Source organism: Dipteris shenzhenensis, chromosome 31, assembly GCF_047967505.1.
Source record: "Dipteris shenzhenensis isolate YYH24624 ecotype China chromosome 31, Dip_SZ_1.0, whole genome shotgun sequence".
NCBI classification, from domain to species: Eukaryota; Viridiplantae; Streptophyta; class Polypodiopsida; order Gleicheniales; family Dipteridaceae; genus Dipteris; species Dipteris shenzhenensis.
Window position 1 is genome coordinate 44,941,729 of NC_141626.1, and position 25,097 is coordinate 44,966,825.

The 25,097-nt window shown below is 46.1% G+C and overlaps 1 protein-coding gene across 1 annotated transcript; it reads right to left on the minus strand.

Moving 5' to 3' along the window:
* Window positions 1-1,287: 1,287 nt before the first annotated feature.
* On the minus strand, window positions 1,288-23,715 carry LOC147881510 (deSI-like protein At4g17486). Its single transcript, XM_087369896.1, has 4 exons — window positions 22,663-23,715; window positions 22,286-22,573; window positions 7,728-7,808; window positions 1,288-1,906 (listed from the first exon to the last, which is right to left on the minus strand). The coding sequence occupies exons 1-4, from the start codon at window positions 22,805-22,807 to the stop codon at window positions 1,758-1,760; spliced, it is 663 nt and encodes a 220-aa protein (XP_087226022.1). The 5' UTR covers window positions 22,808-23,715; the 3' UTR covers window positions 1,288-1,757.
* Window positions 23,716-25,097: the final 1,382 nt, after the last annotated feature.

The following is a 25,097-nucleotide window of genomic DNA, read 5'->3' on the forward strand; positions in this document are numbered from 1 at the left end:
CTAGAACCACCAGAAGATGGCCTACAATGGCATTACGCAGGGCATAGGCAAAGGACACTTTATACAACGATTGTCAAAGGTAATGAGCAACACCATTAGGGTAAAAAAAGGATGTCCCTTATCTCCTTTCATCTTCAATCTCTACAAAGATGAACTAGCTTTACACTAGTGGGTGTGGATCACCCCTCACATAGACCCTCATACTCATCTTGCTTTATGATGATGATGATGTATTGACCTTAGACATAACAGATCATTTGACACGTTTGTAGAACTCTTGTGAGAATTGGGATATGAAGGTCAACCTCGGTAAAACCAAGGTAATGCTCTTCTATACTAATGAGGCTCAACTTCAGCATGAGGCTCTCACTCTAGCAAGAAGACCAATTCATAGAGTCTGATCGCATGCATGCTTCGGATGCATTTTCATTAGTTCCAAGTTTACCATGAAACCGACAGTACAAGTATGCTTGAATAGACAGCATGCACAATGTCAAGACTAGAGAGAGATTGCTTCCAAGCATGCCTTTAACATATGAACACAAAGTCCCTCCTTTTTTTACTATTAGTTCGACCAGCTGCTCTATATGCAGGTGCTGATGAGTGGGTTGGCTTTGAAAAATCACAAGTCATGATGTTCTCTTGAACGGTTTGGGAAAGAATACACTCCACATGGCATTATCTTGGCCGAGTCATCACAAGACCTCTCTAGAAAGATGCCTCATTGTAGACCATAACAAACTTGGGCCAAGTCAAGCAATACAGTGTGACAGACATGGACAAATAAGATTATCTTGGAGAGCTCTCTCATAATCTCTGCAACTTACGACCGCCTCTTTGGCATCAAGAGCTCCCCCTTAAGACTGCATAGGCATAACACATACAAGATACCATAGCAAGAGTTCAAAAACTATGGGCACATAAGAAAACAAAGCAGAATACTGTCTAATGAACTAAAAGGACATCACGCACACAGTTGGACAAAGGAAAATACTGTCCATTTAAGTAAAACAAAACACTGTATAGGACAGCCTGATAACAAAGAGGAGTACAAGCATGAGGATTGAGAAAGGAACCCAAGATAGCATTTGCCATGATATGGCAAAAATCCCTGGTTCCTTGACAAGAGCTAGCACTAGTCCCTTTCTAAATCTAGAAAGTTCAAGCTCGATGTGTCTTTTCATGGCAACATGTAAAATAATTGTACCTGGCTTGAAAACTGGCAATTATTGGATCAATCTGGACTTTTTAGCCACACCCTTGAGAGAGAAGGAACAGGACAAAGACTAGAAAAATAAAGCTTTGAAGCCTTGATACTCTTCATTAAAACCATCACTGCTGAGAATACCTTGGATACCGTGCTCTGGCCATTTCAAACCATAATACTTGAATTGTTTTGTTTCTTTTCACATAAATATGAAGACGAGCATAACTTAATATCTGTCTCGCCTTAAGAGGATGTCTGAATTCAGAGCCATTGACTGCAGGCTAGCCCTGACTCAATGCCAATAATAAATTGTAGCTTAGTCTTGCCACCGAAATTGTCAGGTTTAAAGAATAAGATGCAGGGCAAACCCTCTGCATAACCGTATCAAACAAAGCATTGCAGTCATCGTAGATCAACAACGGGGATTGAAAACACAAAATTAGCTTGCTTCGAACAAGACACTTGCAGCTTGTTGTCACTATATCAACAATGTGCCCTTCATAGAATCTTATTCCATGGTCTCATTCATTCGTCAAAACGCAACATGGAGTCACACTGTATTGTTCAAGTGCTTCGAATTTACATCTTGAAATTGATCTTGCATTAGGGACTGAAAATCACCATTTGGAACAGCTAGCAAATGCTGACCCTGATCATACATGTCCACTTGTTCTTCTTCTGTCGGAGTCCCTTCTTCATCTGCATTTGAAGCCATTCTATTAGTGTCTATGGCAGCTGCTCAAAATAATGCTGCTTAACTCAAATCTTGCTATCTAGATGAATCTAAAAAGCCTCATGACATCCTCAAACTATCTTCAGACATATATTGCAATGCATTTGGACAAAACATCCAACAGCTTGAGCAAGAGGAAAAATTAACCACTCGCACCCTGAGAGCCTGAGTAATACTTTTAAGAATGAAAAGAAAATAAAGAATAGAGTGATCTAGACAAGGAACACATAAACTTTATGTTTGCAGCCCAAATTCTATAATGTCTGCACAAAAGTTCTCACATTAAGGCCTGAATAATGAGCTACAAGCCTTCTGCCTGATTCGTAAACTATAAGTACACATTATCTGCTGGTGATCAGAAACATTCCTGAATCCGCGAGGAGTACATGTTGGGATAAGTATGATCAAGGGCTTGCTCTATGGTGCATGTGTGCATCTAGGGGAGTCACATGTGTGTTTGTGTGTGTTGTAAAGGCACATCAAGTGCTATGATGTGTCTAGTGTGTGACCTAAGTGATGATGTAAGCCAAAGGCCCCCACATGGGAGGTTCCTTTGATTTAGGCCAGTCCCACTGATGTAGGGACTGATTCCCACTGATGTAGGGGCTGATTGCTACTTATGTAGGGAAGGTATTACCTTCTCCCCCTTTCTATAAGAGAGAGTCCTCTCTCTCACGATCCATAATAGAGAACTACCATTTTGTTTCATTGTGCTCTCACACCTCTTTCAAGATGCATCTATTCTATCCTACGGGATTCTACACTTGGTATCAGAGCTTTAGGTTCTAGATATAGCCTAGCCTAGCATTAGATGCTTTCTCTAGCATAAACTACTAGTTTTTCAAAGCTTCTTCATCTTCTCCATTTTCCTCCTTCTTCCCCAAATCTGTGAGAGCTCTGTTCTCTACCTACAAGCAACCATTGTTCAAACCCTTTGAGTTGTAGACTCCTCACGTACGGGCGACCTTCCAGCTGCAAGCAATTAGAGAAATTTCCTCTGTACGCGCAACGCCAACACGAAGACTTCTCGCCAATCTTTCGCATAATGCCGCCTCTGTGCTTACCTATCTGCAAATCCCTCCGAGCCCGAGCTGGACAACACTACAGGCAAGCTGCTGATGAAATCTGATCCCGTTTGGTCAAGAATTGGAGGAGAAATCACGAAAAAACCAGTCGACTTTGTCAAGCTTGGCTATGGCGACTGGCGCAACATTGCGCTTTTCCTTGGTGGAGGTTCTTCTCTAGTATAAGGCCTTTCTTTCTGCATAAAAATCCCATTGAATAGAGCTATGAGCTGTGAGAATTGCACCCTCCAAGTTCAGACCTCTGTTTTGGACAGTTTTGACAATGTTGTGAGTTTGATGCTACATTAGATGCTACTTTAGCATTTCTGATGTTTTAAAGTGTTGAATAGCATAAGTACAACTGTGGCTACAGCTTTCCTTTAAGTTGCTATACCTGGATTTGCTTGGAATACTTTCATTTAGCCACCTCTATGAAGCATGCAAGTTGAAGCATCATTTCCATTATGATTTGTAGTATGGAATTTGGTTACAAGTCTTTGCTACACTAAATGCTTGTACTTTGAAGTTTATCAACTCTTTCTACCCTTGTAAGAGAGAAGACACTGCCCATTTTGGGTTAGACCCTCTCATGGCTACCTTCTTGAATATGGATAAGTTCAATGGTAAAGGCTTTCACACATGGCAGATGAAGGTTAAGTTTGCATTGATGAGGGAAAGCCTCTAGGAGCTTGTCAAACCTGCTTCAACTTCTTCTTCAACAGCCTCTAATGCTAGAGAATCCTCAGCTCCAACACGCCCGGCACGAGATCCTGCTAGAGAGGAGAAAGGCTATGGCATTATTGCTCTTGGCTTAGGAGATGACTATATTCATCACATTTCTGATTTGGAGTCTCCTTCTGAAGCTTGGCAGAAGCTTGATATTATTTTTGGTGCTAGCTCTCACATCTCAAAATTGTCACTTAAGATTGTTTTCTTTGAATTGAAGATGGTTAGTGGCACTTCCTTGGCTGCCCATGTCAATCACATGCGGAGTCTCATGACTCAACTTGCTTCTATCAACTCTCCAATCACTACAGATGATGCGATGGCAGTATTGCTCAAAAGTATGCCAGAAGATTATGATCATGTTGTTACCACTTTGAAAAATCTTCCTAATCCTACTCTTGAAGGTCTTATTACTGCTCTTCAAGAAGAAGAAAGGCACATGGAACTCCGGAGAGGAAATGACACAGCCTATGCCATAAAAACTCAAAAGGGCAAGTTTTCACCTTGCAGACATTGTGGGAAGACTAATCACCTCTCAAAAGATTGCTTCAAGATCAATCCTTGCAAACATTGTGGCAAAAACAATCACCATGAAAAGTATTGTAAAGCCAAAAAGGAAGCAACTACAAAGCCAGAAACTGCCAATTTGCTTTCAGATGATGTGCCTCCACAAGATGAGGCCTCCTATGAAGACTATGCTTTTTAAGCACTTTTGAAGTTTTTGTTTATCATCACTTGGTCAAATTTTGAGGTTCTCTGCCTGGTGTAGTACTCCAAAAAGAATATCATATGTTATGTCTTTTATAAATCACCTCTGGTCACCATATGATGTAGACCATGTGATATGTGTTTTGACTATCCCATTTCTGTGAACCTCACACCCTTGGGAACCCTTGCTAGCATAAGATCCTAGCCATAGATTTATCCTTGACCACCATGAGATGGCATGAGAAACTATGAGACTAGATGTATCCTTGACACTGCAAGAGGCAACCCCTTGAGGGGAGGTATCTTGGGATAAGTATGATCAAGGGCTTGCTCTATGGTGCATGTGTGCATCTAGGGGAGTCACATGTGTGTTTGTGTGTGTTGTAAAGGCACATCGAGTGCTATGATGTGTCTAGTGTGTGACCTAAGTGATGATGTAAGCCAAAGGCCCCCACATGAGAGGTTCCTTTGATTAAGGCCAATCCCACTGATGTAGGGACTAATTCCCACTAATGTAGAGGCTGATTGCCACTTATGTAGGGAAGGTATTACCTTCTCCCCCTTTCTATAAGAAAGAGTCCTCTCACTCACAATCCATAATAGAGAACTACCATTTTGTTTCATTGTGCTCTCACACCTCTTTCAAGATGCATCTATTCTATCCTACGGGATTCTACAGTACACCTAAGCATCTACCTAATATGACATTACATTGTTTGTATCAAAGCCCAATCTCTCTCTCTCTCTCTCTCTCTCTCTCTCTCTCTCTCTCTAATATCTATCGAAGTATAACCTTCCATTGTTCATCAGCAGCACATTCCGTTCGACACGTCAGCAGCAGCCTCTCCATCGCCTCAGTCCACCCCCACTTCAACTCCGCTCAACAACGACTCCACCTTCGTTAAGATCAAAAACAGATCACTCCGGAGTTGGGGGGGTAGCTTCAGCTAGGGGGCGCAGTTAGATGTCATGGCCAAAACGGAGTATAACCTCGACCCGAGCTGAGAAATTCCCACAGTTGCTCGTTTTCCCATTGGAGACCCTCAATCTACTATTGCAGACTTAGAACCTGTGTGTTTAATTTAGTGCGGGGCAATGAGGGGGAAGCCACTGCTTGAGCAAACAATTTCGCATTACCCATAGTGCCCAAGACAACTCCTAGAACTGAGTAGTTGCACTACTGGAAAAAGCAACAAGCCTTAATCAATTGAGCTAGATCAAAGAAGGCTACAATAGCGCACTGTCCGTCGAGTTGGGCTAGAATGAAGTAGGTCCCGTGACTTGTCACACCTAGCCGAAACGATCACTGAGCAATCGAGCTGCAAAAACAGCAGCTTCGATACAGCCCGAGTGCTAGCAACAAAAAACCAGAGCCTACGTGACCTAGTAACAAATTGGCAACTTGCTTGCGACTTGGGCATCTCGCTGTGTGGTGGCGGGAGCATATAGTGTTGCTAGAGCAGTGATAGACAAGGTCTTTCGAGCTGCTAAAGATTTGGCAACCTACTTGCGAGCTGAACATCTCGTTGTGTGTGGCGGCGGTAGTGTACAATGTTGCTAGAGCCCTCTGCTAGGTCTTTCAAGCTGTTGCAAAACGAACAGCAACAGACCGTATGTCAGCGGCAGTCGATTTGATTGATTGCAAAATCATACAAAGGTATTCTAGGGTTCATAGGGTGGCCTGCTGCTCCATTTCCTTACTAATACCCATGGCTGAGCCCTGAAGCTCGGCTCAGCCAGGAAGAGAGAGAGAGAGAGAGAGAGAGAGAGAGAGAGAGAGAGATTAACGTCCTTGGAAAGCCTCATGAGCCTATGGGATAGAGTACATCAAAAGAAGGAACTCATACAAGTCTCTGTGGGCTGAAACAAAGGGCACGCTAGGGTCCTTGCTAAGTGCTATGCAAAACTGAAACCCCAAATCCGAAACCCGGTGCCGTGGTGGCTCTCCAGTGGGCTGCAAATATGTCAAGATCTGCGTCTGTCGAGCTGTCTCTCACTGTGGCGGATGATGTGGTCTCCTCTACCTCTGTCTCCAATGGGCTATGCCAAGAAAGACGCCTCATCTCTGGCGGTCTCCTTTGAGGAGTGCCGAGATAGACCGAACCTCGATTGTGCGTGCTCTTGTCTTTTCCGTGTCGTGAGTGGTCTCTGCGTCTCTGGCTCGACAGCGCCATGTCGTCTCCCCCTATCGATCCATACTGCCCTCATGTCAACTAGCTCCTCCTCTTCCACCCTGCTATCTTCTGGAGCTGACTCAAATGCATAGAAATCCGTGAAATGCCAATGTGCTCTATCTACCTCAGCATCCTGTGCTTGTCTCATCCTGTTGTTGTCTGCTCTGTCTCAATAGTCTCTCTGTGCCGTCACATCTCAATCAAATACAACCGAAACTTGGTCATGGAAGTGGATCAACCGTGAGTGGGCCAAAGCCGTGCCCCTCTTGAAAGAGGCAATGAAATTGCCATTGAACCTCAAGTACTATTTGATGAGGGACAGAGGGCTTAATCCGAATCATCCTAGAGCCCATTATCACCTGTAAACTCCTCCAATCTATCACCGAGAGATCACTCCCCCAAAAAGGTGATGCATACATGGCAGTCGACCTCACTAGGGTGTCGGAATGAGAGAGAGAGAGAGAGAGAGAGAGAGAGAGAGAGAGAGAGAGAGAGACATGCATGCACATGTGCATGAGACAAGAAGAAGTGGTTGTGAGGAACCGGGGCCCAAGGGGGTTGGAGGACAGGCCTATAGGTGTCTTCAAATCCAATTCACACTGTCATTTATGTGCATGCACAAACTTGTACCCGTAGGAAGCCCAACAAGTCACCATTCCAAGTCTGGCATGTAGCTATAAACGGGCATCTTAATAGACTAGAAAGAAATAAGTGCAGTCTTTACTTCACAAAAGCAAACCCTCACCGCTTCAACTTATAACCTTGGTATCTTGGGATGGAAAGGTTTATAGCCATACTACATTCTCTTGCAAAAATGCACAAACATTTTGCATCCAAATCACACCTGAATTCTTTTTAAGCTGTTAAAAGATGTGAACCCTTTTCTCTTAGCTTAGCAACATGGAAAATTCCAACAACCACTCTTAATCAATTTCCCAACTAAAGCATTACTAAACTAAATCCAAATTGTTAAGTTGTTAAAAGATATGAACCCTTTTCACTTAGCTTAGCAACATGGGAAATTCCAACAACCACTCTCAATCAATTTCCCAACTAAAGCATTACTAAACTAAATCCATTGATGGCCTTTAGGCGTTTAGCTTTTTCACTCTCACCTTCAAAGATCTGGTATTCAGGAGTATGCCGTATTGTAGAGACCTGCAAGCTCTCTGGTAGCAAACAACTACAAAAGGCCCCTGCATTAGAACAATAGAACTAGAAAGTAAGAAATGGTCATAGAATGAAAGAAAATTTTAATTCTCATAAAACGGAACGACAAATTTCAAAGAACTACAATAAGCCTCACATGACCACATTTCACAAGAATGAGCTTTTATCTAATTGCATCCAAAATATTGAAAATGAAAGAACTCTATGCCAAACATAAGCATTTCAAATATTGAAACATCCATTGAAATTCTTCCATACAATCATAAGGCTTACAAAACATCTTAGTACTCTAAATAATTTCCCTTAATGTAAATGCAACTGGAGGAAATAGAATTTAGACAACAAATTTAGTAAAAGAATTAAAATGTAAAGAAACTTCTCTAGTAAGACTATGAGCTTCGAAGTCTTTTGGAAGGAGGCTCCACAAGAACGTGTCCCTTGGAAGTGTAAATTCAGTTCAAGGTTTTAGTACACCTTTTTGTGGATATTCCTTACACGACATGCACGAGAGTCCCATCACAAGAAACATTTCACATTTACGCTTCCCAATTTACCCAAAAAAATCCTACTCTAATTACTTTTTTATGAAAAGCATCTCCATGGACTTTGTCACACGGCTACCTCAGACAAGATGAAGAAGGGATGCACTCTGATGGCAATCAATGTAATCAAAAAAATGAGCTCGAATTGGCACAATAGTGTATTGGCCAGCACTTTGAGCTATATCACTACCCAAGGATACAGCTGATGACAATGACTCAAAGTTTACTGGAAAGTTCTATTGTAAAGACTCAAAACAATGAGAGCTTTTCACCAATCACTTTTTCTTTCCATCACCTCATCCACAACACATTATTGGTGATGCTGAAGATGGTTCCAACAAATGGCCAATGTGTTGGAAAGACCACCTCCCCATCTGTAAGCCCCCATATGGGGCAAGCATGGGGGGGGTGGACCTAGGGATGTATAGACTGCCACATGGGCAGACAATGGGGCTGCCACATCAGCAGCACATGATCTGTCATGTGGACAGCACAAGAAACGCATTAGAAGGAGACCTTGTGCAGGAGAGATGGATGGGGCATGTAGCCCTGGATCTGGCTTGGCAAGACGGAACTTCAGAGCAGGCGTGCAGCCTTTAACAGGGCCCTTTGAAGGGCGCGATGACATCAGCAGAGTACGGCCCCACTGTACGGGGCTGTACGGAGGCTTATCGGATGGAGGACAGGGCTGCTGGTGTCTTGGGTGAAGGCGGGATCTGCAGTGGCCAAAGGCACCTGCATGGCAGGGCCTTTGGGCCTTGTATGGAGCCTGCATCAGGCCTAGAACAGGGCCAGCAGGTGGGCAGAGTGCCTGGGCCCATGGTGGGCTGCCATGTGGCCAGGTGGGTCTGGAGAACAGCCCCCAACCAGGTCGGTTTACAGACCGCGGGGGGGGGGGCGCGAGGGGGCAGTTTGGTTGGCCCAAATAACCCTACCAGGTCAGTTGGTTCAAGGGCCTTGTGCCCTATAAAAGGAGAGGCCCCTTGGCCTCATTTCATATCTTCAGGAGCAGCAAAAGACAAGCAGTCAGGAGCAGCAGGAGAGCTACTCTTGGAGCCTATTCCCGGAGGACCAGGAGAGAAGGAAGAGCTACAGACTGAGCTTGGAGGGCTGCCTACCTAGGCTGACACTCAGGGCAGTAAGGTTGAGAAGAACACTCTGGACAGAGAGTCTACATACGCTCGAGGTGGAGCACGCAGGCTCAGAGATCTAGAAGTGCATGACATCTAGTAGGAGAACCTTTTGGTATTGTATCCTGTCCTACTTTGCGGACGAACGGAAATATAAAGTGTTGCTTCTATATTTGTCTCTAAGCATTGTCTATTTACTGGCTTGCACATCTATGCACATTAAGTTAAGAAGTTTGTGATTCCACACCCCACACCACACAAGCTAAGGGATTTTGGGGCTTTTTATGGGCTTCCACCCTCCCTAGAACTGGCCAGGTTGGTGGTCAAAGGCCAGTATGGACTAGCCATACAAAAATCAACTCTACGATCTCGGGCTGCAAACACAACCTGTTGCTCTCTTGGATGAATAAGATGTTGAAAATAGAGGATAGAATCACTCACACCTCACTCCCAAAAGTGGGCAAACAAAAGCTCAAGGATGAGCATGTACAAACAGCTCCGAGATGCTGTCAATTGCTGAGCCTCTTCCTCTCCCTCTGCGAGCTTGCCTGTGTGCAACGCTGTCTGTGCAGGTGATGAGGAATGAGGGAGGCTTTTTATAGGAGGGGCTAGGCCCCCTCAAAGTGGCCGACCAGGGAGTCAGCTCCCTGATCTAGGCACCGACCTGCAAGGCCCCACCGACCAGGCTGGGTCGTCCTTTCCTGGCTGATCTGGCTGGCTTGGGCCAGGCCTATATAAGGGCCCATGTGCCCAGCACATGGGCTGCTGCTGCAGTCCCTAATGCCGCCCGTACGCTGCTCCAGGAGGTGCCTAGGATGCTGCGCTTTCAACTTCCTGCTGCGTGGGTTCCAGGCCAGGTAGGTCTTATGCCTTTTCTTCTTCCCTTACCCCCTATGGTCTTACGCCCCCTTGTCCCCTCAAATCGGGGGCTCACAAGTGGGGAAGTGACCTTCTAACATAAGAGGTGATGCTTTCATTCACAAACCCGGAGTCCGCATTGGCATGCTCTGTGACATGCAAGGCCAATGGTTGAGGTGGATCTTCAAGGACATGGTAGCATATGGGGATCCTTCAATGACAATCAAAGTTGGATTTCCAATGTAAATCACATCAAGCCCCAACACCACTGCATTTACGAGAAGGTTGCACATATCGAGATTCGGAAGGGATGCTGTTCGGAAGAGAACAGCATGAGTATACCGTTTCAACATGAAGAGTAAGTGTTGGAAGGCAATTCACCACCGAGATGGGGCTATTTAGAGGCTATCCATTCGTTTTAGGCTCATTTATTCACCTCAACTTGAGCCAAATTTCATGCCAGCTAGCTGGTCAACCTATCTGCCAACGAACCTTGCAAGTCAGATGCGCGAAGATACCTGATTCATCCACCCACCCACATCAAAGTTCGTGTAGGCTCATGGAAGCAAAAGGATGCAAAAGAGTGAAGCAAGAAGTGGAAGCCATCACATCAACTAGTAGAATGAAAATGAAAGTACAAAGTACTATAAAAGAGAATCCTAGGACCTAGTGTCCTAGTGGTACCACTAGTACTACGTGTCATAAGACACTAAAAGTACTAGGTGACCTAAGTGCCAATAACTAAAGCTACATGACAATACCAGGGCCCAAAGGGCATCAATACGACTGGGAAAAGATGGCCTACAAACCCCCCTCCATGGTATGGGCTGAAGTATTCTGGAAACGTCTCAGAATACCTGGTATTTTTTGGTCATGGTGGCACATATTCATCCAAAAGGATATAGCCACCTATGAATGTACAAGGTATGCCAGATCATGTAACAAAGGGAACCAAGTGTAAAGCCTGTCGAAAGACTTCAAACCTGGGACGAGGAAGTGCCTTTGTAAACATATCTCCTATGTTGTCCTTTGTGGGAAGGTAGGACAACTCTATGTCTCCTGCTGACAACCGCTCTCGAACATAATGATAGTGAACTTCAATGTGCTTGGTACGCGCATGAAACACTGGATTACGCGCAATGGCCAAAGCACTCTGGCTGTCAGTGTAGACCATAGTGGAGGATGTCTGGCGGATACCAAGATCTGTAAGTAACTGTTGAATCCAGACACACTCTACTGTAGCGATGAAGGGTGTCCTGTACTCAGCCTCACAGCTGGATGTGGCAACTGTTGGTTGCTTCTTGTTGAGCCAAGAGATACATGAACTGCCAGGCAAAAAACAGTTGCCGGTGTGTGACACTCTGTTGTCGAAACAACCTGCCCAGCCACTATCCCTGTAAGCATGCATGGTAAGTGAACCCTGATCACCATAAAAGAGGGCTAAATCCTGAGTGCCTCTGAGATATCTGAAGACTCTCTTCACTCTCTCAATAGAGACGAGGTCTCTCCTCAAAGCCCGCTCGCACTCTTGAAGGTTCCTCCTCCGCCTGAGGGCGTGAGCTTGCACCTCCACACTGCTCCTCTGAATCGCATCGGCAACCCACGCAACCCAGCCCTTACTCGGTGTCATCTCTAAGTGCTCCCAGATCTCTGCCATAACCTGCTGAATCTCCTCGTCTTGCAAGAGGTCCTCTAGGATGCGGACCCCCTTCTAGGGGAGACCTCGGCGGGGCTGATCCAAGTGAAGTACCACTGGAGAGTGGTCGGACATCGTGGTACCTACCAGAATCCCAGTAGCACTGCCTCTATGTAATGCCCAGTCCCCAACATAGAAGCGATCTAATCTCTCAAGCAATCCATCGTGTCTCCTTTGTCCAAAGGAGAAGAGAAGGCTACCAGGAGTCCTGCTGAACTCTGGCTCTCTCCATGGGTCTCTGCCACTGATCATGAAAATGAACTGCTCCCAGGTACTACACTCTGCTGCTGGCATCTCAGAGAACGAGGCGCCGCCTTGCTTGTCTTTCCCAAACTCCAGGTTGTTGAAGTCCCCTCCAACAATCCAAGAGTCAACATCCAGAGGACACTCTGATAGCCTTCTCCAAAAGGTTGGGCGATGCTGCCTACACGCTGGGGCATACACGTTCAGGATTCCAATCCTGGACTCTCCCGTCCGAACTCCCATCCACCTGGAATGAGCTCGCCCTGATCGTAGACCTCTGGAGCCAAGGTCTGTGAGACTAAGATGCAGGACCCTCCGCTCCGTCCTACTGCGGGAGACCACTCCTCTGGACCTCTCCTTCGAAGAAGGTGATGGCGTCGTCTGATGTCTGCTGCTGAAAACATGTGCTCCTGAATCATAAGGATGTCCACTGCTCGCCCTACCACTACCCTCTGCAACTCCTGCCGGAGCATCAGGTACTGCGGCTAACTACGAACACGATCGTGGAGCCTGTGTACGTTCCAACTCACTATGGTCTAGCTCATGAGGACGAGGAGTTGGGAACAAGGCTCTCCTGTGGGTGGGTGCCTGCCCTAGAGAGACTGACTTGTGTGATTTTTCCGGAAATTTGGAGGGCGAGTAGTCAATGTCTGTGCGGCGTCGTATTAGGGTGGATATCGGCTCAATACCGACCTTCTGTGCCCACTTCATCATGAAGGAGGCTTCCACCCCAAACAAATCCGCACACATTTGGAGGGGCCAGAAGTGTGCCTGGTCCACCTTTATCCATCGGCAATCTGATAACTCCCATCGCTAAACCACACACTGGCTCCTCTCACGTGAAGCTCAACTGAAAGTTCACCTCCGCGCCATGGGCGTACCAAAGATCTAGTCCCTATGGGCCCATCCACTCGTCCATCATGAGCATAAGCTGATTACCCAAAATAGTATCAAACACCTCTGGGGACCACTTCTCCAACCTTGTGGAGGCAAACAAAAATCTCCAAACAAGGTGTGTCTAAGATCCCACTGCACCGATCAAACCCCCCTTGCGGGGTTGAAGGACCATGAGCATGACCTCCAGTGATAGAGGGTATGAGTCTGGAATCTCTAGATAGTTCCAGGGTCCTAACCTCCAGAAGTCCCGCAGTAAGGGATGCCCAGGGTGGAGGTTGGGAGTTGCAGGCCGGGAGGACGAGCCTCGTCTCTCAGGATCCCTCTCTAAGCGGACCTGCTGCTGTGATGAGGAGGTTGAAGGGGGTGTCGTCGTCCCCTTGCTTGATGGCAGGGGGAACCCTGGAGAGGGAGGGGGAGGGAGAGGGGGAAGGAAGTGAAGAGGAGGAGGGGGAGGGGTGGGGAGGGAGGGGGAGGAGGGAAAAGGCCGATCCCAGGCCCCCCTGCTGATCAGGCTCGCCGGGGCTCTGGATTGGCTCCTCCACGGCCCTCGTCGGGCTAGCGACTGCAGCTTTCGCTATCGCCGTATCTAGAGCTCCTAGGGCTCTCTGCTGCTGCAAGGGTGAGTGCGGAGGCTGGACTTCTGAAGCTGGAGGAGCGGCTGAATGGGCAGAGGCTCCCACTTCTGGGGGGGGGCTCTTTGTTCCTCTTTCGAGCCCTCTCGGTCAACTCTATCCCTCTCCTTGCGGTTAGCCCTCTGTTTGCGGCGTTTGCGGGCCTGCTTGCTTGTTTTGCAAAGGAGGAGTTTCTTCATAGGGTGCAACAAAAGATAATCGATGCCACCAAGCGATCTCCAGATACATGAGCAGTCTGAATCAAGTAAGGGGAGGTGCTACCCTCCTCTCGAGCACCAGGCAATGCTCCAGATGTCTGCTGAACCTGTAGGAGCCTGCACCGTAGTGGGCTAGAGCTGAAATGCATCCAGGTGGAGCTGCAAAATCTGAGGTGACCTTGCCAGATCACCCTCCTCATCCACTTCGCATCTAGTGCAGGATAGTTCCTGAACTTCTCCAAGTAGCGACGGGAAACTGTACCTTTTACTTTTCTTTTCATGTGTCAAAATATAAATCTCCCATAGTACGAGCACAAGCCCAAAAAGCTACGTACTTCATGGATGTTCTTTAAGTGTGGCCAATTCCTGATAGCCTCTACCTTGGCAGGGTCCATCCTAACCCCATCCTTGGAAGCAATATGCCCGAGAAAAGGGATCTCATGCATGAAAATTTCGCTTTTCTTCGCATTTGACAAGCAATTTATGCTTCCAAAGCTCCTCAAAAACAATTGCCAGGTGCTTCTTATGTTCAGCCTCGTCCTGAGAACACGATGATGTCATCAAAGAAGGTGAGAACAAAGGCTCGGTGTTCTCTAAGAATCCTGTCCATCATTCTGTTGAAGGTGGCAGGTGCATTCGTTAACCCAAATGGCATGACAAGAAACTCATACAGACCAAATGTGGTACGAAATGATGTTGTGTGCACATCCTCTGGCTGAATTCTGATCTGGTGATAACCACTCTTCAGATCAATGCGGCTGAACATTCCAGACCCCTGTAACCTATCCAAAATATCGTCTATCCTGGGTATAGGGAATCTGTTCTTAATTGTAATTTTATTGAGGGCTTGATAGTCAATGCACGTCCGCCAAGATCCATCCTTCTTCTGGACCAAAAGCACGGGTGAGCAGTAGGGTGAAGGAATCAGCCCCTTCTCCAATAGGTCCTTCACCTGGTTCATAATTTCCTCTTGCTGGGCTGCATTGACCCTGTAAGGAGGTCAGTTAGGAGGGCTGCTACCAAGGATTATGTCTATCGTGTGGTCTTCTAGCCTTTCAAGAGGCAACTCCTGCGAAAGTGAGTCAGAAAAACACTCCTTAAACTGAGAAAGAAAATATGTCGGCTACTTTTCCAACTTAGAAAAATGAGACTCTTCGCCTACTGACTTCTTTCAAACTTTGCCTTCATAGGTTACAAGAACTTTCTCAACTTCTTAGGAGATTCCGTCATGCTGCCCTTTGACTTCGATGTCTCCTGTTGGCTACCTCTGAAGCCATAAACTTTTCCCTACATGAGTGCATAAGCAGTAGTAGCATTCTCAATCAACTGGGACATATTGGAAACCTTGGTCTTTGTGCAGTAGCCCCGAATCTCCTTGGGCAGCCCATAGCAATACCTTTCAATTTGCTCGAACAGCGGTACATGCCTATAAGAATTCACTGGCAAAAGAGCTTCCCTATACTTCTTATTGTAGTCTTCCAAATTTATGTGATTCGTTGCATCTAACTTGTACCAGGCAGTCATGATATCTACCTTGAAAGTGGCAGTTAACCATGCAGCTGAGAACACCTGTTTGAATTCAACCCATGTGGTAGGTGCAAAAATCTACACAGAAAATAAAAGAGAAGAAAAAAGAGGTAACAAAAACTTTTTGAAAAACAAAAGGAAGACATACTTAGCAAGTAAAGCAACCATCAGTGCCCAAGCATAAGCAGCTATACTGGGTTTCTACAGACCCACGGAGTCTCTTGGGCAAACCCAGTGCTTACTAAAATACGTCAAAGAGAAGGAAAACAAGAAATAAAGAAGAAGGTGACTAAGCAAATCAAGAAACAAAATCTTCCAAAAAACAGGAATAAAAACTCTCTCTCTCTCTCTCTCTCTCTCTCTCTCTCTCTCTCTCTCTCCAAAAAACAAAATTCTCGGCCCCCAGAGGACGGTAATACATTCTTCTTCTTCTTCTCTTATTTAAAACATATGAACCCCTTACACTTATGTACCGCTTCCTACAAAGATGTAAAACTATAGTCCTAACTTAATCAAACTCTCTTTTGAAACTAAAAGAAAAATGGGCTATTCAGCTCCCCGCTTTTTGTTTTCAGCTTATGTTCAATCATTCTAAACATGCCGAAGGCCGATACACCATAGGTAAAAGACTTCATATCTAAGATTGTGCGTACTTTTTTCTTTATTTTTCTCGGATTATACCTCTTGTGTATTAGTAAAGTGATCAAATTACTACATTGAGTGATGAAAGACTCCTAGAAAATGTTTCTTGTGACATTATGCCCTACTGCAGGTGGAGCAGAGTCGTCAACACCAACTGCTTAGATTCATGCAGATCCGGCCATTGCTACAAATCACAGGGGCAAATTACAGCAAGCCCAAACCTCAGCTGGCACCTCATCCTCTTCTTCCCCTACTGATGGGAAGAAGAAGCAGCGCTTTAATTACTGCAGAAACCAAGCCATGACATATCCAAGTGCCTGAAGCGGATTGCTTCCGAGAAGAAGCAACAGCAAGGACTTGCAGTCACAAAGGCACCCGCTGCCCATGTGCACTGCAATGAGGAAGCACATTTTTCTCATGATGGATGGGCCTTTCTTGTGACATGCCATTATAATCCATCGTTGGATGCTTCAGCCTTGTCACTTTCAGCTTCTAACTCTGACTGGTATTTTGATAGTGGTACGAGGGCAGTGTCACTCATGCAAACAATGCCTCTTATCCTATCAAAGAAATTGGAAAGGTTGAGGTTACTTCTGTGTCAGGGGATAGAGTCACTCTTCTAGAAGTCTTATTTGTTCCATGCATCAAGAAAAATCTAATTTCCATTTCAGCCATTTCTACCAATGACTTCAAGGTTGTCTTTGATGGGGTTATCATTGCGCCGTTTATGATAATCGGCATGATAACGCATGCTGCCATGCACGCTCTATACTCCACCAGTTGTAGAACACGAAGTGTCGTTGTCTCCGGCCCAAACAGGATCACAACAGTCCAAAGAAGTCAAGGAATTCCATATCCTGTAGTACCTGTCAGGTGTTGTAACACACGCAAGCATGCTTGCCAATGATTCTCCCAGGGCTTTGACAAGAATTGGCCCAAACTTTCAACCAGTTGTCCATACTTTTTTGTATCCACAAGCTCAAATTTGTCTTCTTTTGCTTCCAACATCCATAGGCATCACAGCCCCTTTGCATTCCTCCATCTTCAACTGCTTTAGAATTTCCACGCAATATTTCTCCTACGAGATGGAGATCTTTTCTTCCTCCTGCCATATCTAATCTGCAAAACACAATGCAAAAGACAAAGGTCACTTTCCTTGTCTTTTTGTGTTCTCTTGTCCTCTCTAAATGGAGGTAAAAGTTTGCATCTGATAAATGTCAAGAAAAACCACGTGGTTCTTGGGGGGCCTGTTTCAGCCCTTGGAGCACCTTTTGGAGTCTGCACACCAAGTTCCTCTTGGTATTAAAGCCATGTGGCTGCTCCACATAGACTTCCCCCAGTTTCCATTGCAAAAAGCAGACTTCACATCCATCTAATAGACAGGCCACTTGTTGGCAGCCATAACAATCACTGTCCGAATGGTCTCCATGTGAGCTGTGAGTGCAAAGGGTCTCATCATAATAAAACCCTTCTACTTGTGAATATCCTTCGGCCGCCAATCTTGCTTTGTACTTGTTGAGAGTACCATCGGACTTGTACTAAGCTTTGTAGATCTATTTGGTTCCAATAACCTTCTGCTTGGTCGGTTTGGACACAAGAGTGGGTCTTTTCAATGGCAAACACTATTGGAAAGGTCACCTCCCCATTTGTAAGCCCCCATGTCAGGAGAGCATGGGGGAGGTGGACCTAGGTTCTGAGAGAAGGCCACATGGGCAGCACTATGGCTGCCATGGGGGCAAAGATCAGAGAAAGAAAAGAGAAATACCTGGAGCTCTAGAGGCTGCCTCGGATGGTGAGACTGTGCAGGATGGATGGCGAGGGCAACAGCCCCTGGATCTAGGCCTGGCAAGAGGTGCCACATGGCTGAGAGGCTCTGGGCAACAGGTAACGGCATGGCGAGGTATCCCGGACAGATGGTGCAGCACGGCGTGAGTCTGGAGGCAGGTACACTGCCTGCAACATGGATGGCGCATGGCACAAGGTGGCAGGAGAGCCTGCAAGGGGAGCCAGCAGCCAGGTCGGCCTGTTTGACCAGGCCTGGAACAGGGCCAAACTATGGGGGCTGGACCCCACAAGGTTAAAGGGCATATGCCCTGGTTATAAGCCCTTGGAGGGGCCAGAATAGTCGGCTAGGAGGGGGGGATCTGGACCGACCAGCAATCGGCCTATTTTAGGCTGCTGAGTCGGTTGGCTTGCTAGCCCTCTGGGCCTATAAAAGGGAGGGCCTTGTGCCCTCATGATCATCTTCTAGAGCAGCCTTCAACAAGCAGCAAGGAGCAGACTTCCACCCACCTTGGAGCCTATACCCTGGAGGACCACGAGACCTAGAGAAGCTGCAGACTAAGCTTGAAGGGCTGCCCACCTAGGCTGATCTACAGGCAGTAATGTGGAGAGGATCATTCTGGACAGAGAGTCTACGTACGCTTGAGGTGGAGCACGCGGGCTCAATCCGGCAGATAGTAGAAGTACCTTGTGGTAAGATCAAAGGACCACACTCTGGTGGGACTTTGGATTTATTTCTTTTGTATTGTGTCCATAGCTTTGGACGGAAATATATTTTGGTGGTTTCTATATCTGGCTGGATTATTGTCTATTGATGAGTCTGCACATCTATGTGATGCACATTAAGTAAAGAAGTTTGTGATTCCACTCCCACACACACACTGTGGGCTATTCTATCAATCTTCCGCTGTGCATACCCTCTGTTGGTCGATTTCCACCAAACACCTCAATCTCCATTGCTTCCCATCACTCAGGAACATCCTTCTCTTTTTCGAATGTCTTTGGCTCTTGAATAATCTTGATTTGAGCGATTAGTGTGTAGTTTACTCTTAGAGCTTTCTGGGTCCTTCAAGACCTTTTGAAGTTACTTAAGGGATATAAACAACCCTTGAGTCCTCCAAGGTCTTCATGTCCCACTGTGCTAATCTTTTCTCCTTTGCAGGAATTTTCTTCTACTTGCTCTGTTCATCTTGTATCCGATTCTGAACTTGTTGACTTTGCTTCAAGCTTGGGCACCGTCGGGGGTAATGCAAGTGTTGTTTCATTGTCTAGATAGGGCTCTCAAGCTCAATGTCTTGCTTCTTGAATTTAGTTTTTTCTCGTGTCTTTATGGACATGTGCCCATGCATCAGAACCGAAAATGTAGAAAATGACTCTCATCCTACTTTTAGCCAGGTTACTGACAGAAAACAGGTTGTAGTTAAGAGGGATTGCAACCTCTCGAAAAATTCTCTTAGTCTCTTGGACTTCAAGACCCTTGATTGGGCAGCTTCGATTGTCTCCCACTGTAACGGATGATTCAGCACTAACACCAGCCAGGTTCTTGAACCAATGTTTTGTCTTTGACGTGTGCTTTGAGGTTCCACTGCTGTAATACCAATCATCTCCTGCATCTATCACTGCAATTGATGAGCAGTGAGCACGTCTCAGTAATCTTGACTAGGATAACGTTGTGCCCGCGGATTTGATCTCTCCCTTTGACTTGTCATACTCTTTCTGTTTCTGGTCCAACTCTTCTTTCGACAGCCCTTTGCAAAGTACCCTAGCTTGTCACAGTAGAAGCACCACTTCTTTTTCTTCGAATCTCCTGGCTCGTCTTCTTTGGAGTCTCCATCAAATTGAGGCTTACCCTTGGCATTCCCCATTGCAAGTAAAGCCTTGTCACTGGAGCCGTCAAGCTTCTCCTCCCCAAGTTTCTGTAGGGCACGCCCTCCAATCATGGCTGTCACAAAACCTTTGAAGCTCCTGGGAAGCCTGCCAAGTAGAAGCCTAGCTAACTGAGACGAATTCATTTGTTAACCAATTGTTGAGAGCTGTTCCCTTGTGATGTGGTCTTGTACCAAGTCCCCCTCGTCCATCTTCATGTTGTAAAGTCCTGTCCCAAGGTCGAGGACTTTGGCTGTGTTGTTGATCTCATACATGTCCAGAAAACAGTAGTCAATGATGACCACAACCTCCAGCCAGTGCTAGGTACAAGACAGCCAGATGTGGCTGACAGAAGACAGAGAGAAGAGGAAGGCTGCTGCTGCCTGTCTATGCTCCTGCATGCCTCGGTGAAGAGGCCTTCAGTGGGATGAGGCAAGAGCCTCCCTTCTATAGGGCACTCCATCCCTTAACTTGCCTGACCAGGTTCAGCTAACTGAGACGAATTCGTTTGTGTTGAGAGCTGGTCCCTTGTGATGTGGTCTTGTACGAAGTCCCCCTCATCCATCTTCATGTTGCAAAGTCCTGTCTCAAGGTTGAGGACTTTGACTGTGTTGTTGATCTCATACATGTCCAGAAAACAGTACTCAAGGATGACCGCAACCTCCAGCAGCGGCTGGGTAGAACACAGCCAGGTGTGCCTGACGGAAGACTGTGAGAAGAGGAAGGCTGCTGCTACCTGTCTTTGCTCCTGCATGCCTCGGTGAAGAGGCCTTCAGTGGAATGCATAAACTGAGGCAAGAGCCTCCCTTCTACAGGTCACTCCAGCCCTAAACTTGCCTGACAAAAGACAGAGAAGGGGAAGGCTGCTGCTGCCTGTCTATGCTCCTGCATGCCTAGGTGAAGAGGCCTTCAGTGGGATGCATAAACTAAGGCAAGAGCCTCCGTCTACAGGGCACTCCAGCCCTAAACTTGCCTGACCAGGTTCAGCCAACCAGTCAACCTGGTCTGTGAAGTCAACTGACTTGGTCAAGGAGTTGACCCGACCAGGTGGCAAACTCTACCTGTCAGATTCGCTGACAGTCCTGCATGCCTCTAATTTGCTGGCAATCACCTCTGCCTGAGGACTGCAGCAGTTGCTCACCATCCTTGCCCGACCTGCCTAACCTACACCCCTTGTCCTGGGCTCAGGGTCAGTGATCTCTAACAGCCACACTTAATCAGATAATGCAACGGACATTTGAATATGAAGCAGATCTCAAACCCAATCTCAGCAGAGTGGCAAGGCCAACAAACCTGCTGCTTCGGGGGTTTCTCCCATCTTGATGGACCCCTCTGGGAGCTGCCAAGAGGAATATGAGATGCTTTCAGGAAATGGATCGGTATCTTCAGGTAGCCAAGTAAACTGGAAGAAAGTGGAGAAATGTTCCCTGCAAAAGCTGAGCTCTTCACTCAATGTGTGTGAGATGCAGGTCTCTCTAATATGTAGCCAGATGAGACCCTGAGAGAGATGAGAGATGAGAGATGAATTTATCAATGCCCAGTTGAGACCCAACAGACCTGATCGCAATAATTCGTAACTTCATCTCTGGCCTTGACAGGGTTTGACTCCCTCCCCTTGTTCCTTGCTTGATCTTGTTCATAAATTTGTTTACCATATGCCCTCATATCTTCCCAATTCTGCTGAGATGTCCTTGCATAAAGTTTCCTACAGAAGTTCCTAGTATGTATTTTGAGCTGTTTGTATTGTTTGTCATCCTTCACAAGATGAATTTGTCGTCTTCTTTAATCTATATTTCCCTTGCTGCTTTTCTTTGTAGTACTCCATCATCAGACTGGCTGAATTTTGTTTTATGCACATGCTTCTCTTGGTATTCCCTCTATCGACAAAGATAGTGCCTTGTAATCTGATTCTATTATTTTACCTTCAATGCTGACATCCCTTGTTGTATGAACTAAAGAGAGAGAGAGAGAGAGAAGGGAGCGACGAAAGGAGGGAGGGAGGGAGGCAAGCAAGGGTACCGAGAGACAGATGGGACTGTGAGTGGAGAGCGACTAAAACTAGAGAGGATGAGGGGGCAAATCACGTGTCATCTTTAGGAGGGCTGGAGCTGCCAGTTCATAAGCAGGGCTTCCAAACGAGAGGTGTTCGTGGCAACTGGACATTGCTAGCTGGCATCTTCCTATTAGTCAAAAGCCTTCAAATTGGGGTACATAATGAGAGTAGTCAGTAATTGTTTGCATCAAACCCATTCATTTTTTAATTGGCGAGTAGGATGAAGATTAGGCAAGCACGGTATGAAGGTTTGGCATTGTAGGACCCGGCCTTGATTCAATGTTCCTTAAATTTCAATCATGACGAAGACATCTATAAGTCCGAGCACATTGTGCAAGGACCCAACCATCTGATATGTAACGACTTTCGTATACTTTCCCTAAGCCAACGCGCACGAAACATGAGGTGGTAGAGGAGAGGGAAGGGGGCGGGGCTCACCTATGTTTGCAAGTCGATTCACCCAGCCCGGCAGCGTTCTGCGTAACAACTTTATGCAGACATCATTGGTGAAGTGATTACAGTTCTTGGCAATAAGGTGGTACGAATCACCCGCGTAGTCGCGAGAGATTTCCTCGATAAAGTCTCTGAATTCCAAGGGATCCTTGTCTGTGGTTCCAAGAGTGATAGTTCTTCGAAAAATAAAGCCCGGACAGTTGCGAGGTTCCACTTCAAAAACACCAGACGTGGGATAGTCATGGGCTCCAAATGCGTATTCAACGCCATGAACTGTTGCAAAAGCAGGAAGGTTTGATCGAGTTAGGAGAGGCCAAAGAGATCTATACCGGCCGATAGGTTAGAAAAGGAAAACAGCTTACCTTCTATGGCGGAATGGAAGATGCCAAGACCTATCCAATACAGATAATTGTTGAGATTGGTAACGTCATAGATATTGAGGAAGATCGGTGCTCGGTTGGTTACACTGCTAGGGTCGGAGCCTGTGGTGGGAAGACTGGACCGCATATTTGTTGCCCGAGTTGTGAGGATAGAGCAGGCTTTTGTAATGGCTTCTCAACCGAGTCTCGTTACCACAGCGGAAGATCTTATTCGATCATCTTCACTCCACCCAGACAGTACCTTGCCATTGTGAAAAATTGTCTTGCGAATGCGGGATGAATCCTTTGCGCTAAAGCAGATCGAAAAGCCGGCGATTTCGAGGAAGAATCTGTCTCAAGGATTACTCCATGGAGATGGGCTTTCGATTCTCAAGGTAGCGCTGTGTGAGGAAGCCGAAAAAACAACAGGCTTGGAGAAGCCCATAGATGGGGAAGGACAGGAAGAGATTAAACTGCCACAGAAGAAGCCCAATACATGGCAATGCGTGCTGCCTGCTGCTCTGTAATTTGATGGTGCTTGCTCCTACCGATGAAGCACCTGTGAGAGATACAGAAAACAGGAGCTAAATCTTGTTGACAAATACAAGCCTTGATTCTGGTGGTTTGAAGAATCAAGATCGTCGAGGAGGACAATGGCAGGAGACCCAAATCAGTTGAGCTCCTGCTTTGAATGGAATCTAACTGGACACCCTCTCAACTGCTTGCAGAAAGTATTCCCCATATCAATTCACATTGCACAAAGTATTCCCAATCAGTTCAGAAACTTAGTGAAGCTTTGCTTTACCAAAGTCATAGAAACAGGATGGAGTTCTTCCTGTTTTACCAGTCTGTTGACCCTCATCTGTATCTCAGTAGTAGCTCTGAGGCAGGGCAGACATTGGTCAAGAACCAGACTAGTGCTGACATTACCCAAACAGTTGGGGCAAAACTGAAGCGCTTTTACAGTCACTGTCGTTTTGCATTTGCCCTTTTGCAGTAGTGCCAAAAGGATCACCTGCCAATCTCAAATAATAATGGGCACTTGCTCAGATCCTGTACACAAGATTTCAATTCACTGATCGAATCATCCCACCTTCCAATTTTCCAAGAACGTTCCTCCCTTTTCTTTGTGAGATGGAAGATCTTTTGCATCAAATAGCTCCTTGTAAGTTGTCTCACTCGTTCATTCATTTTCCTTATTTGACATGTGCCTTGGCCCTTTCTAAATTGTGCCCACCCACTTGTCTCTTCACCAGGATCATCAAACACGCATCCATGATGCACTTTTCTTCCCCACCCTTTGCCCCAAGTCAACCTTCACCACACACAAAAAGATCTTTCACCCACTCAAACATAACGTCATCATACAAAGGATTTTATGATACTAATGTACTTATGCTGTAGGATTTTATGAGACTAATGTACTTATGCTATGACCATTTATTAATGCTCCTTACACTCCGCCGTCCCTCGGCCAAGTTCAAGGGGACACGGGAAAAGACATGGAAGAAATTGTTTAGCAATGTTCACACATCACCATGTCTATCCACAACCTGACTTAAAGAGTGAGCCCCTTGAGCAATCAGCCACTACAAGCTGCCACTGGAACCTGCTCCATGTTGTTGGTTGATTGTGTGTAGATGGGAACTAGGCAAGGAAGCTCTCCCACCCACATTCCATGGAGAACAGGGTGGGGAGAGCATTCTATTCTCCACCTAAAAGACCTTAGTTCACAATTAGGCGTGTATGCACTCTCTCGATTCGTGATTTCGTGGGTAACCATCCTAAGGCTCGATTCACACTTGTCCGCGAATATGACTAAAAAAAGGGATCTCCACCAATCAGATTTCCGAGTCCATTTGCAGGTGGTTCACACATGTCTACGGATGGGTGGGGGTCAATCCTACGTGGAGGGAAATTGCAATTCTCTTGATCGGCCCCTCGTTAGCCTATCCGCCTACAAAAAGACAAGCAAATTCGTTCCAGCTAGAAGTCGAACCTCTGACATCATATCGACAGTCCAAAGACCCTACCACTAAGCCATCTATAATTGGTAAATACAAAAGTAAACATTCATTACTTATTGCAAACTTGTCCGTCCGCCCGTTTGTGAATTAAGGGGCGGACAAACGTCTGCTTCATTTTCGAAATGGGGCGGACATGCTCTCTCTCAACTTGGAGTGTACATACCCATTTGTGAATCAATGCCACTAAGACAACTATGCTCAAAGGATGTCTTTCATTGAGCTATGTGAAAGACTTTCATATGCTTTATCCAAGGCAACCAAAGGAAATCTTCTCTCTTGAACTAGAGAACACCTAGCCTAATTTTGATGTAAGAAATCTACCATCCAATCCAAAATTTTAGAGGACATAAAAAGGAGATAATACATGGCAATGCATAAAATCAACAACACCACCAATTGCCCCCTCTATCA